We start from the raw sequence: 14,836 nt of genomic DNA on the forward strand, positions 1-14,836 counted from the left end.
AGTTGGGAATTAGAAAATCGGATGAGGGAATTTATCCGGAGTTGTGTTTTAGTCGGGTAATTTTCGAGGGCGAAAATCTTTTAAGGGGGGTAGAGTTGTAACGACCCAAAATTTAGTATTCGTTATTTAATTATTTTATTATGCGAGGGCGTGATTTATAATTAAATTATTAAGCGGCAAATAATCATTTATCGAGAACGTAAGTTAATGAGCGAGAAGTTATGTTGTTTGGGCCTTTGGGCGTGGAATAGGCATTGGGCCTAAGCCAAGTGGGCTTTGATCCATGAGAATAGAGAGAGCTATAAGTAGCAAGTCAAACCAATGAATAGTCTCATAAGTTGCAATTCTTGAGAAAGAGCAAGAGGAGGAGCTCATGAGGGAGAGGGAGAGCTCGTGGGAGAGAAAGAGAAGAGCAAGCTTGTGGATTCGTCGAGCTAAGGTACGAGAGTTAGATTACATATTCGTGAGTGATTCGAAAGAGGGGAGGATGTCGATTCCTCCATTCCCAAACTCTTTCCACTCTATTTTCTTGTGGGTTTTGTGGGTGATTTTCTTAATGGAAAATGGATTCTTTTGATCCTAACATGTGTAGTGAACTCATGGTAGATGAGGTAAACAACTTTGGGGAGTTGAAAATGGGAATATGTAGATGTTTGATCAATGATTTGCATGTTTATGCAACTTTGCTTATTTTGCAAGAAATTGGCATGATTTTGATTGTTTGATGTATTTGGATGTTTGGAAGGGATGATTAATGTTCCTTGATACCATATATGCTTGAATTAGCTGTTTATAAGAATTTATAACATGTCTAGATGGATTTTTGAGTTGATTTGAGGTTAAACCGCCTTATTGAAACTCAAGAACAGATATTTTTCTGGTATAGTTCGCTAAGCGACCAGGAGTTCGCTGTAGCGAACAGGTTCGCTGAAGCTCGCCGAAGCTCGCTATGAGCAGGTGATCCCCTGGTGAGGTTCGCCATGTCTCGCTAAGCCCTCGCTTAGCGAAGGCCTCTGTGACAGCAATTGTTGTTGATGTTTATAAGTGTAACTAGGCACTTGTAACATGGTTTAAGGGTATCCTTACATGATTGTTGATACATGTTGATACTGTTAATGCTTATTGTTAATCGTTATATGATTGATAAACGTGTATGCAATAAGTTGTAGCTTAAAGTGAGCAATGTGATGTTTTAGCATTAATTTGCAATGTTAAGGAAATGATGTGTGTTTTATGACATAAGTGTAAATGAAACTTTATGTGTATAAAAATGGTTATGCAGATAATTATCATGTGAATAATTATGATTCGAGTGATAGGATATTGTGTTATCCTAATGTGTTAGATGTTGGAATTGTGTTTCCGCATCAGTGAATGAATAGCTTCGAGCTAGATAGCGTCATGTATTTGATGTGTTTAAAAGTAATCATGCATTCATGAATAAATTGTGATATTGGAATCATGTGTATTCCAATAGAGTAAATGGACTATGTTTTCCAAAAGTGGCCGAAGATGGGATTATGTTATCCGAAATCTAGAGCCCATATCCAAACATGATATAAAACTGTGTGACTCCTCTTTGTGAGTGAGATGGTTGATGATAACCGAGATCCGACATGATTTTAAACTGTATTGATGATGATCCTGCATGATCTAAAACTGACACCATCCAGCAACGATGTAAAACTGAATGAGATGGTCTAAGTTGGCCAGCATCCTGCATGATGTAAAACTGATGTAGAGTCCGTGCATGACTATAATCTGAACAGTCCGTACATGACTATAATCTGAACAGTCCGTCATGACTGAAATCTGAACAATGTAAATGGGTACCACATGCATTAGTCGTGTCTAGGGATGACATGACATTGGATAATTGACATTAGATGCATTAGGGTAAATGCACATGTATTTGATAATTGTTATGTGACAATATCTGATTGGATTGTAATGTGTTTTCCGTATGTGTTAAGCTTTGGTATTTACTAATTGTTTAATACTGTGATTGTTGCCATGACTTGGTATGTGAGTAGAGTCCGTCATGACTATAAAATGAACACTTTGGTAGTGTCCGAGAAGACGTGAAACTATATGATTGGTGTGTTTGTAAATGAATGATTAATTGGTAGTCGTATTTGACGATGTATGTGCGTGAGTTAGAAATGTATGATAGCGTGTGAAGTGTGTAGTATACTACTCACACTTATATTTATGTTTATGTTTTCTAACTCTCTGCTTTGTGTTAATTGCTGGACCTTTGGGGGTCCAGGTTGACAGGTTATGTGTTAGCCTCGTCCGAGTGCAATGGTGAAGCTCTGCTCTGATTGAGACACGGGAAAAAGGGGTTTTTATATGTATATGCATGTAGTCCTCTTAGTATACTCTGTTGGTCTTAAGCTTTCATTTGAAAAGTATCCGTTTTGTATAACTAATAACGCATCGTTCGATGCGAGGTTTTGTTTTTAGTTCATTCGAATATTTTACTAGATAAATGTATTTAGTATTATCTTTGAATGAAGTTTGTGATATTCAAACCAGCGCTTTATAATCATATTTTCAATTATCCGCTGCGTATTTTCGAAAAAGATTTTATAAAGGCAGAGTTAATTAAATAACGGGTTTGGGTGTTACATATATTAAGGTGTTAATCAACTTAATAAAGAAGGATATTAGAATTATGTTATTCTAATAAAGACGTATATTAAGGTATAGTGTTATCTTAATAAAGAAGTAATGTTGGATAGTGTTCCACATTAGTAAAGGAAGAGCTTAATGCTAATTAAAATGATTGTGAGTGAATTCATGAAAAACATATACATGCATTCATGAATATATGTGATATTGGATATTCCAATAAAGAAGGATATCGGATTATATTTATCCGATAAAGAAGGATATTAGAGGTGAGATACTCTAATAAAGAAGATGGTACCACATGCATTAGAGGTGTCTAGAGGACATAGCATGAATGTGAAGCATTAGATTGCATTAGGGATTATGTGTGCATTTTATGATAAATGATGTTTGACACGTACTTGGTAAATGTTGATTGTTAATCCGTATGTGAGGAGCAGAGTCCGTCATGACTATAAAATGAACAACGCAGGGTCCGTCATGACCATAATCTGAACAATGTATTTGTGGTGTTATATTACATTAGGAACTTTATGTATATCCCTATTGTAATTGAGTTATGTGATATTTTGTTGATGTTTTGGTATTGTCCGAGACGACGTGAAACTATATGTTTGGTGTATTTTGTGGATGATTGATTATGTGATAAATGAAGTATATGCATGATATATGATTATGCATGAATGATGGTGAATATGTATAGATGTATGATGTATGATTATTGAGAAGTGTTAAGTACCATTTACTTACACTTATATTTTTGAGTATGTTGTCTAACTCTCTTTTATGTGTTATGTGCTGGACCGTTGGGGGTCCAGATTTTACAGGTTATGTGTGTTTCGTTGTTCGAGTCTTTGGTGACGCTCCGCTCTGATTGTGACACGGGAAAAAGGGGTTGTATATAGTATATAGAGTCATTCATGACTCATGTATCTAGATTGGAAAAATGTATCTCTTATAAGGAAATTTATATTGTATAAAACGAGTTTTTATTAAATAATCATGTTAGTATTATTTTGTAAAGAGGAGTGTAATACCTAGAACTAATATTCTATAACTTAAATTGAAATTTTCCGTTGCGTATTTTGTAAAAGATTTAATAAAGGTAGAATTACATTAAAATAATGGGTTCGGGTGTTACAGTTGTGACATTACAGGTATGGACATTTGAACTTGAAAAGTTTGAATCACTTGTGTAATAAGAAAATGGTTGTAGGGTTGCCACTGATTCACACACTAGAGAAGCTGTGTGAAGGTTGCTTTGTAAGCAAACAACCTAGAAATTCATTTAAGAGTTCAGTGTACTCTAGGTCAAAACAACCACTTGATGTAGTTCATTCTGATGTGTGTGGACCAATTGAAGTTCACCATAAGCAACCACTCTATTTGCGAAATGGAGCCATGAACCGCGAACCAATTCATGCGAACCGGTTCGCAATGCTTTTGCGAATTCGGTTCACACAAATTCGTAAAGAATTCACGTAAAATGGCGAACCAAGCGAACCAGCATATAATTATTATAAATATTAATACTGCATTAAAATTTAAAACTGCATTTAGGCATTGTCTACACTTTGGAAAGTAACAGTGGCCCACCAATGAAGATGTACATTAAGCATTGCCCAATGTTGTTCTTTGAATTCCTTTTGTACACTTATTTATAGTATTCTCAAGCTTTAAAACTTGTGAAATTAAGCAATGTGGGACTTTTTTCCTCTTCATACTCCTAGCTTTCACAAAGCTCATTTTGTTATTTTTTTCTCCTGCACTTTCTCCAGCAGAGTTAGAACAAGGTCCAGCTGTTGCTCCTACTAGCAGTGCTCCAGTGTTTAAAGCTGGCTTTGTGATGGTTATGGGACTATTAGCTATTTATGTGGGTTTTTTCATTTGAATAACTACACCTTAGGAATCTATTAGATTGAGTTTCTGTAATTCATTAGTCTTATTATTTATTTTTTTAGCCATTTATTATATTTTTCGAAACTTATGAATAAAAATTTTATATTTGATTCAAAAACCGAAAAAAACACCAACAACTTATTATTTTATTTGTAACGTACCGAGTATTATATTTCAGCGTACCATGAACCCAAACAACGCACCGACTCTGTATACCCCGCGTACCTAATTCTTTGAGAGTTGCAAGTCGCGTACCCGAATTCATACCGCGTACCGAAGTGAATTGCGAACCGTGTGACTATAGTTTTCATGCATTTAATATGATTATTATAAGCTTAAGGTTTGGTATAGCATACCTGGGTAGGTTGGATATGTGGCTCTTTTTAAATATGAGCATTTGCATTACTCAATTGGTCATTGATTCTATAGCAATTGATGCTTGATGCCACTGTTTTATGTTGTCTTGTGTGTTTGGCTAAGACTCCTGTTGCTGTCTAGTCATTACTTTGGGTGGATGAAATTTCATGTAATTTTGTTGATGTATTAGGTTTTAAATTTAGACTAAATGCATTAATTTTTGTTGACCTTTTTTTACTTGTATTTTGGGACGGAAGGAGTATATGTCTTATGGTTTGTTGTATGTTTCAGTTAATTTTATCAAATGGAGTATAAAGGGTGGATCTATGATCCATCAAAACAAAGTGAAGAATATATTTGAGGGGTTAATGGATTTCTTCGTGAATTTGCTTTTCAAAAGTTAGGAGTCAACGGAAAAATATTGTGTCATTGTAGAAAATGTGTCAACTGTAAGTCACGTTCTCGCTCAAGTGTTTATGAACACTTAATTGATCCGCGATATGAATTTTTAGAGGTTTTACGCAATGCATATTTCATGGTGAGAGATAGGGGTGCTCGCGGTTCGGTTTGGATCGGTTTTGAGGCAAAAATTCATCCGATCCAAAAATAAATTCATTTGCGGTTTGGTTCGGTTTTGGATGACAAATAAAAAAAATCCGATCCAATCCGATCCAATATTATGCGGTTTAATTTGGATCGGTTTTTGGATATCCGAATTATAAATTGTAATTTTTTTAATAAATATAAATATTATAAAAAACGCTACAAAAATAATAGTTTGACATTTTTGACAAAATAAGTATTAAGTTTGATGTAAAATATAACATATAATATATTGAAAATTAATATTTTGGAATGACAATTACCAATTATATTCGAATCATATAAAAAGTAAAAAAAAAAGTAGGTTAAATTAAACTAACATATAGTATTATCAAAATTGAAAATAGATTAAATTAAGCTAACATATAGTATTAACAAAATTTAAAATGAAAAAAAAAAGGTTAATGCAATATATAGATATATATATATATATATATATATATATATATATATATATATATATATATATATATATATATATATATATATATTTTGTCAAAAAAAAAATATATATATATATATATATACACTAATAAAAAGATAAATAATCATTAAAATATATGTATGTGGTTTGGTTCGGTTTGGATCGGTTTTAAGAAATCAATCCGAAATCCGATCCGATCCAGCTGTTTTCATAAAAGAACATCCAAACACATCCAAAAAACTTCGGTTTTTTGTGGTTTTCGGTTTTTTTGGATCAACTTTCGGTTTTTATTTAGATTGGTTTGGATTTGATCACTGTTCTGGACTAGACTAATGCTAGTCCACCTAGACCTTCTCAAAGTCCACATGGCTTGCCCAACCACCTCCATGTCAGCATGGCACAACCTCTCCACCAAGATAGGGTAAATTTACTACTCTACCCACTATCTAAGGGTAATATCTTGGCAGTCCCTCTTAATGGGTCTTGGCTAGTCCAACCCACTAAGAGGACCTTTGGCCCAGAGCTGGGGGCTATAAATACTCTCCCTCATGGGAGAGCAAGGTAGACACTATTCATTCATTGCAATTACTCTCTCTCTCTCTAACTTCTCTCTAGTATCTCTTTTGCTCTCTACCCTCACTGACTTAGGCATCGGAGCACCTGCAGGTACAACCCCCCCCTCCGTGGATCATCTGCTCGGACCTGCTGCCTACCACCTGCTCAACGGACTTCCAGCTGGCCTTCTACCTGTTCTGATCAACAGTTAAGATCAGTGGCGCCGACTGTGGGGAACTGAGTTCTCCCCTTCTTTATTTCGAACAAGAAAACTAAAGAACAAAACCAATCAATCACTTCTTCGTCATGGCCAGTTCATCTCATTTCAACAATGACGTTGAGGACGCTGCTCCTCCACCTTCTCCCCGCCTGTCTCCTGCTCTCATCACTGACCTCCAGGCCCTCCCCGAGTCAGACCCTAGAGACGGGCAGGAAACTTCCTGGACTTCTGAGGATGGCGACTTGGTCGTCTTGACTGAGAAGCAGGCAGGGAAACGTCCCCAATCCGAGCAGGGCAAATCAGCAGAGACCGACTTGTCCGCTGCTTCAGTTACCAATGCTGAACTAGCAACACTCATAGCTGCCCTGAAACAAACCACCGAAGCTCTCCAAGGCCAGAATCGCCGAATGGACGAGCAGAATCTGAGACTCGATCGCTTGGAAAGGAATCAGCGATTCTCAAGGAACAACTCTCCCCCGAGGAGAACTCCTACTTCTCAATCCCCTCCTCGTCAAGAAACTGTCAGACAACGACGACCTGCCCTCGAGAGGATTGAGCAGCCTGGCAAGAAAAGAGACCATGTCTCCCCTCCCCACGAGGGTATATCTTCTCCAAATGTGAAAAAAGGAAAAATTGTGGACCGAACACCTCCTCGTCATCATTCTCCCCAGGGACTCAGCTTGATGACCAAACAAGGGCAGCCAGTAAGCCGCAGCCATCACACTGACCAATTCTCCAGAAGCCCTACTCCTAATCGTGAGGGCTCACCTCCCCTAAACTCACAAGAGAGCGACGAGGAGGATCCCCGCTGCCCTTTATCTCACGACATCCTTCAAGCACCCGTTCCAAAGGGATGTGAGCGACCACCTGCTCTCCCAGCTTATGATGGACTTACTGACCCAGATGAACACATCGCATCAGTCAATGCTACCCTGAACTTCTTAAGGGTCAGCGGAGCAATTAGATGCAGAATCTTCCCAACTACACTAAGAAAGGGAGCTATGGCCTGGTACCACAGCCTAGCTCCCCGCTCCGTTATCTCATGGATGGATCTGACCGACCAATTCTGCAGGCACTTCACTGCTTCCCGCAAGCAACCAAAGACTGAGGCAGTCCTGGACGCCATCTTCCAAGCTGATAATGAATCTCTCCGCAGTTTCATAGAGAGGTTCAACAAAGAAGCCGTCCAGGTAGAAACAACTGATGACATGAAGAAGTACCTGCTACAAAGGGGCCTTAGGCCAAACAGTGACTTTGCAAGAGCCGTGGGAATTGAAAAACCACGCACCTTTAGCGACCTCCTCCTCAAATCTCAAGCCTACATCCAATATGAGGAGCAACAAGCTGCAGATGCTGCCCGTTATGGGCGAGCAGGGAACAGCCAACCTGCTCCTCGTTCAAATGCTGAACAGTCCAGCCGGGGAGGAGGAAGACGAAGAGGCGAAAGGCCTAGAGAGCCCCGCGGACCTCCCAGCACATTCAGCAACTATACTCCCCTTAGTAAAACTCAGGAAGAAATTTGGAAAGAGTGCAACTCAGCTGAGTTCACTAGAGCAGGAATTAAATTTCCAAGACAACAACCCTCAAAGCCTGGCCAAGACAAGAGCAAATACTGCAAGTACCACAAAGGCTACGGCCATCTGACTGATGACTGCATCCAATTGAAAGACGCCATTGAAATTTTGATTAGAAATGGGCAAATCAAACAATACGTGAAGAGGGGCAATGCTCCCCGGGCAGAAGCTGCTGAGACCAGCAACACTGAAGAAGCTGCACCAGAAAAATCCGGGCACAAGCCAGTCGCCCTTGCCATCTCCAGACCTGAAGACTTCTTTGTCCCTGACTACTTGGACGACACCTATGTTGCTCCCACACTGAACAAATGGGACGCACTTGCCCAAGCTATGGTTATCTCTGGTGGAGGTTTTGACAAACAAATTGTGGGATCCATCAAGAGAAAATTTGAAGAATTGATAGATGGCTCCTCCAACCTGAATGCAACTTTGGATAAACCGAAAGGGCAATCAAAGCCCTTAGCCTTCTATATGGAAGAGCTGCCCGGTGGAACTGCAAACTCCCAGATACCCCTGCTCATCAGAGTGGACATGGCAAATATGGACGTCCGCAGGGTACTGGTCGACCAAGGAAGCTCCTGTGATATCATGTATTCCCAACTTTTCAAGACTCTGCAACTAGATGAGACCTACCTCACTCCTTACTTTGGATCTGATCTCTCCGGATTTAATGGAGCAACAACTAAGCCATGGGGCTATGTAGACCTGCTAGTCACCGTTGGCTCTGAAGAAACTTCAAAAACCATCAAAGTGAAATTCCTGGTAGTAGACTGCCCTTCTCTCTACCAGTGCATCCTGGGCCGGACAGCTATTGCTGACTTAATGGCTGTCCCTTCAACTGCCCACCTCAAGATGAAGTATTATACTCATAAAGGCCAAGTTGCGACACTGCATGGAGACATTGAAGCTGCAAGGAGAGTCTTCAATGCCTCCTCCAAAGGAAATGAATATATCGGGCAGCTCCCCGAGTCCAAGAAGTCCAAGGCAACAACTTCCCTGCCCTTGCCAGAAATCAGCTCCATCGACCTCGACAGCCGCTTTTCCAAACAGGAAAACAAGGATGAGAAGAAGCTCCGCAAAGAGAAGAAGGAAGACGACGAGGCAAGCCAAGAGCACCGTCGTCCAGTTCCAGACGGGGAGTTCGAGCTGATGCCCTTCGGAGAAGACCCGAGCAGGGCAGTGAAGATTGGGATTGGGCTCCCCGAACTTGCTAGGAAGCAGCTTAAAGCCTGCTTGAAGGAAAATGCTGATCTGTTCGCCTGGCACGCTTCCGAGATGCCCGGCTTGGACCCCAACGTAGCATGTCACCAGCTGACTATTGATCCTTCTGCACTTCCCATTGTACAACGTAGGCGTAGGCAGTCTCCTGAGAAATCGGAGGCTGCAAAAAAATGTGTAAAAGACCTCTTAGAGGCAAATTTCATTTCGGAGGCCAGGTATACAACCTGGCTGTCCAACGTTGTACTCGTCAAAAAATCTAATGGAAAGTGGAGGATGTGTTGTGACTATACCGATCTTAACAGGGCTTGCCCTAAAGACTCTTATCCCTTACCTTGCATTGATAGACTTGTTGATAATTCTTTTGGCTTTAAATTATTGTCTTTTATGGATGCTTATTCAGGTTATAACCAAATTCCAATGGCAGTGGCAGATAGAGAAAAAACAGCTTTCATGACGGAGTCGGGCAACTATTACTACAACGTAATGCCCTTCGGTCTCAAAAATGCAGGAGCCACATACCAGCGAATGATGAACAAAGTCTTCCGAGGACAAATAGGAGACATGCTCGAGGTATACATGGACGACATGATCGTAAAATCCCCCGAGGAACTCGACCATGTCGTGCACCTTCGAAAGGTGTTCGAGCAGGCCAGGAAATACAACATGAGATTCAATCCAGAGAAGTGCACCTTCGGGGTCCGAGCAGGAAAATTCCTGGGGTTTTACCTAACCGAGCGAGGAATTGAAGCCAACCCTGACAAGTGCAGAGCTTTTGCCGAGCTCCCCACTCCGAGCGATAAGAAGTCCATACAAACTCTTAATGGAATGCTGACATCGCTTTCCAGATTTGTATCCAAATCAGCACAACATGCACTTCCCTTTTTCAAATTACTAAAGAAAGAAGCAGTCTTCGAATGGACAGAGGAGTGCGAGCAAGCTCTCCAACATTTGAAAAAGGCCTTATCAGAGCCACCTGTCCTCTCACGACCAAATGACGAGGAGGTATTATACCTGTACCTTTCCGTCGCCTCAGAGGCTGTAAGTGCAGCTCTTATTCGTGAGACAAACGAAGGGCAGAAACCAGTATACTTTACGAGCAAAGCCTTGCAGGGTCCTGAACTAAGATACCAACAAATTGAAAAAATAGCCCTTGCACTAGTTTATGCTGCGAGGAGACTAAGACATTATTTCTTGGCTCATACAATTGTGGTCCGAACAGACCAACCAATCAAATCTTTGCTTGGCCGACCAGATATGGCGGGCAGGATGCTCAAATGGTCCCTCGAACTCTCAGAATTCGACATTCGTTACGAAAGCAGAAAAGCTCTAAAAGCCCAAGTCCTAGCTGACTTCGTCGCAGAGATGACGAGCTCCCCCCCTACAGTGGACGGAGCAGATAAATGGACAATCTTTGTAGACGGAGCATCAAGCGCCACAGGAGCAGGTGCAGGCATCATTCTTGAAAATGAGAATGGCTTACTAATCGAGGTGTCCCTAGCACTATCCTTCCCAACTTCAAACAACCAAGCAGAATATGAAGCATTCCTCGCTGGGCTACGTTTGGCCGAGGACGTACAAGCCAAGGAGATAAAAATCTACACAGATTCGCAACTGGTCGCCTCACAGGTACTAGGAGAGTACCAGACCAAGAATGATAACCTCTCTGAATATCTAGTGTTAGTAAAGGAAAAGATCACCAAGTTCAACTCTGTTGAAATATTACATGTTCCCCGCGAGCATAACAAAAGGGCAGATATCCTGTCCAAGCTGGCAAGCACAAAAAGGAAGGGCGGAAACAAATCTGTCATCCAAGAGATACTCCCTCGTCCAAGCATAGAAAAACCAAGCAAGGTTGTGGACATAAACGTCATTGGCGACAAAGACTGTTGGATGACTCCAGTTTACAACTTCCTCGAGCACGGAACTCTCCCTGACGACCAGAAACAAGCAGCTATAGTCAGACGAAGAGCCTGCACCTATGTCATCCTTGATGGAAAATTATACAGGAGAGGATTTTCCATTCCTCTCCTAAAATGTGTGGACGAGGACACAGCAGATTACATCCTGCGCGAAGTCCACGAGGGCATTAACGCCCAACACCTAGGAGGAAGGTCACTTGCCAGGAAAGCTCTACGAGCAGGGTACTATTGGCCTACTATGCAACAGGACGCCAAAGACCACGTAAAAAAATGTGACAAATGCCAAAGGCATGGAGATATGCACTTAGCTCCCCCTCGAGAACTAAAATCTTTGTCTTCCCCCTGGCCCTTCGCCTGGTGGGGCATGGACTTACTTGGTCCTTTTACCAAAGGACTTTATCAAAATCGCTACCTAATAGTAGCAGTGGACTACTTCACAAAGTGGGTGGAAGCCGAACCCCTCTCCGACATCACATCACTCAGAATCCTGCGCTTCTTCAAAAGAAATGTGCTAGCTAGATTCGGAATACCACAGGTGGTAGTCACAGACAACGGAACACAGTTTACAGACAAAGATTTTCAAGCATTCCTTGTTGCCCTGGGCACCAAGCAGCACTTCACATCGGTCGAGCACCCCCAAACCAACGGGCAAGCTGAAGCAGCCAACAGAGTAATCCTGAGAGGGTTACGTAGAAGACTCGACCAAAACAAAAAGAAATGGGTCGAAGAGCTTGACAATGTACTCTGGGCCTATCGAATAACCCCACACTCCACAACCGGAGAGACCCCCTTCCGAATGGTATATGGAACGGAGGCAGTTATCCCCGTAGAGATTGGGGAACCATCTCGTCGGACTGAGCAACCTCTAGACGAGGAGCAAAATGACGAAGCACTTCGAGAGGAGCTTGACCTCGTCGAAGAAATTCGAACGGGAGCTTCCTTAAAAGAGGCCACCCTGAAGCAGAAAATAGCTGCCCGTCATGACACCAAAGTCATCAAAAGAGAATTCGAGGTGGGCAGCCTCGTCCTAAGACGCAATGCAGACTCCCAGGATGGCAAACTTGCACCTAATTGGGAAGGACCATACCGCGTCATTGACAAAACAGAAAATGGTGCATACTATCTCGAGGACCTTCGAGGAAAGAAACTTCCTCGACCTTGGAATGCCCAGAAATTGAAACAATATTACAGCTAAGTTATTGCCACACCAAAAAAGGCTGCTCGCACTTCAGAACACAACGAATCGAGCACCTTAAACAACGGAGGGCACCATGGCACACGTGCTCATCTAAAACCATAGCAGGGGAACTAATTCACCATAAGGGAAATGGAACTCCTGCTAGACGAGGATAACTCTCGAAACGAGCCCATCGTCCCCGTGCCACGACCTAGCACCCAGCTCGCGATGGGAGGTTCAGGTTGCGAAGAAAGGTACACTAGCGTGCTCGTATTCGCGTAACTTAGAAACAACTCTAAGTGCTTATACAGTTCCCTAAACTGTTTAAGTCAAAACAGAGGAGACTACCCTCAATAAAACATGCTCAGTATCAAGCAGGGGAAACCTCCCCGGCAAAATAACAACGAGCGCAGCATTCATACATGCAAAAATATGATAAGTATACAAAACAGGCATAAAAATAAACAGGCAAAACTTAGCACACCAACTTGCTCGAATGAGCATACCAGCATGCCCAGACGAGCACCTCAATAACGGGGAGAGAAACTCCCTGTCACGAAGTTTAAACAGCAAATTTCGTTTAAAATGGGGACAAGCTCCCCGGTTCAGATTTTGAGCAAAAAATTAGCATAAAATTTTGCTAAGTTAAAAGTAGGGACCAGACCTCCCCGGTTGAAATTTTAAACAACGAAATTTCCCCAAAATTTTCTAAGTTAAAAAGACGGGGAGGCTCCCCGAATGAAACTTTAAACAACGAAATTTCCCCAAAATTTTCTAAGTTAAAAAGACGGGGAGGCTCCCCGGTTGAAATTTTAAACAACAAAATTTCGTCAAATTCTCTAAGTTAAAAAGACGGGGAGGCTCCCCGGTTGAAATTTTAAACAACAAAATTTCGTCAAATTTTCTAAGTTAAAAAGACGGGGAGGCTCCCCGGTTGAAATTTTAAACAACAAAATTTCGTCAAATTCTCTAAGTTAAAAAGACGGGGAAATATACATGCGAGCAGAAAATGTAAACATACATGCGAGCAGGTATAGACGAGCAGTTATAAACAAGCATAGATAAATAAACGGGCACTTGCCCGGAATTGTCATAAAAATAAAACGGGGACAAAAGCCCACTTGTTCCAAAATTACAAACCATGGCTCAAAGGCCCCAAAAAATTATCAAAGACAAAATAAAATTACAATGCAAAAGCCAGGGACATCTACTCCTCGCACCTATCTTCCTGCTCATGCCCATCACCCTCCTCGTCTCCATGATCTTCCTCGTGCGCCACCTCAGCATCTTCCTCCTCGTCATCCGAGACGGCCAGGCCAGCAGGGATAACAATCTGGCCATCTTTGACCTCCCCGTTCACATGCATACCTTGGGTCACTAAATCCACATCAGGATTAAGGCACTTAATCTGCTGCACGGCATTCTCAAAGGCATACTCAGTGCCCTCTACAAAGTCATGGGACAGCTGAGCAATCACCTTGACCAAGTCTGCTCGGGTAGTCAAGCCCTCGGCAGCCTTGTGCTCGTTCTCGCCCGGCGCCATAGCAGCAGTGAGCCTTTCAATCTCAGCCCGAGCAGCATCCAAATCCTCTCTCCTTTTACGGTGCTCATCCAGCTGGTCACCCCAGCGTTTCTGCTTCTCCTTGAGGTCATCCACATCAATCTTGAGCTGGTTGATCCGACTTTTGGCCCGCTCGTGCCTGGCCTGGGCATTGTTCAGCTGCTCGAGTAAAGATTCCCGCTCGTCACCAAGGACAAGGGAGCTCGAGATCATTCATACCACAGCAGCCATATCACGAGCATGTTGCTGCTTACGGACCTCTGGCTCCTGATCAAGAATTGCTGACCGCTCGGCATCAAAGACTTCAGGAGGATATTTTTCAAAAAATTTTTCCACCGTATAGCACCGGGGAACTGGAAACTTGCTGCATCCTCCCATGCCCGTCTCCTCAACCGGGGGATCTTCTTCTCTCATCCTCTTCACTGGAGGAGGCCGGGCAGCTGAGGTAGGAGTGCCCGAACCACCCACCGAGGTCCCAACAATCTGCACGGAAGGGGTCCCCGGCCTCACCTGCGGAGAAGTCTTAGCAACAGTTTTCTTTTTGGCTCGCCCAGACCTGCTCGCCTTCTCATCCTGCTTGGCTTTCAACATTCGCTCAGCAATGGTTTCCATTTTGTCTGCAAACAAATGACGAGCAAGTTAATAAGGGACGAGGAATACATACAACAATAACAGAAATTTTTCTAAGTTAA

At 42.1% G+C, this 14,836-nt stretch overlaps 1 protein-coding gene across 1 annotated transcript; it reads right to left on the minus strand.

Moving 5' to 3' along the window:
* Positions 1–13,790: 13,790 nt before the first annotated feature.
* LOC123886239 lies at positions 13,791–14,357 on the minus strand. Its single transcript, XM_045935573.1, has one exon. It carries the CDS (start codon positions 14,355–14,357, stop codon positions 13,791–13,793), a length of 567 nt encoding a protein of 188 aa, XP_045791529.1.
* Between the last annotated feature and the right edge of the window lie 479 nt (positions 14,358–14,836).

The sequence above is a fragment of the Trifolium pratense genome, linkage group LG5 (assembly GCF_020283565.1).
Source record: "Trifolium pratense cultivar HEN17-A07 linkage group LG5, ARS_RC_1.1, whole genome shotgun sequence".
NCBI lineage: Eukaryota > Viridiplantae > Streptophyta > Magnoliopsida > Fabales > Fabaceae > Trifolium > Trifolium pratense.

Coding starts and splice junctions, on each gene's coding strand:
- LOC123886239 (XM_045935573.1), bottom strand. CDS start 14,357: ATGATCTCGAGCTCCCTTGTCCTTGGTGACGAGCGGGAATCTTTACTC.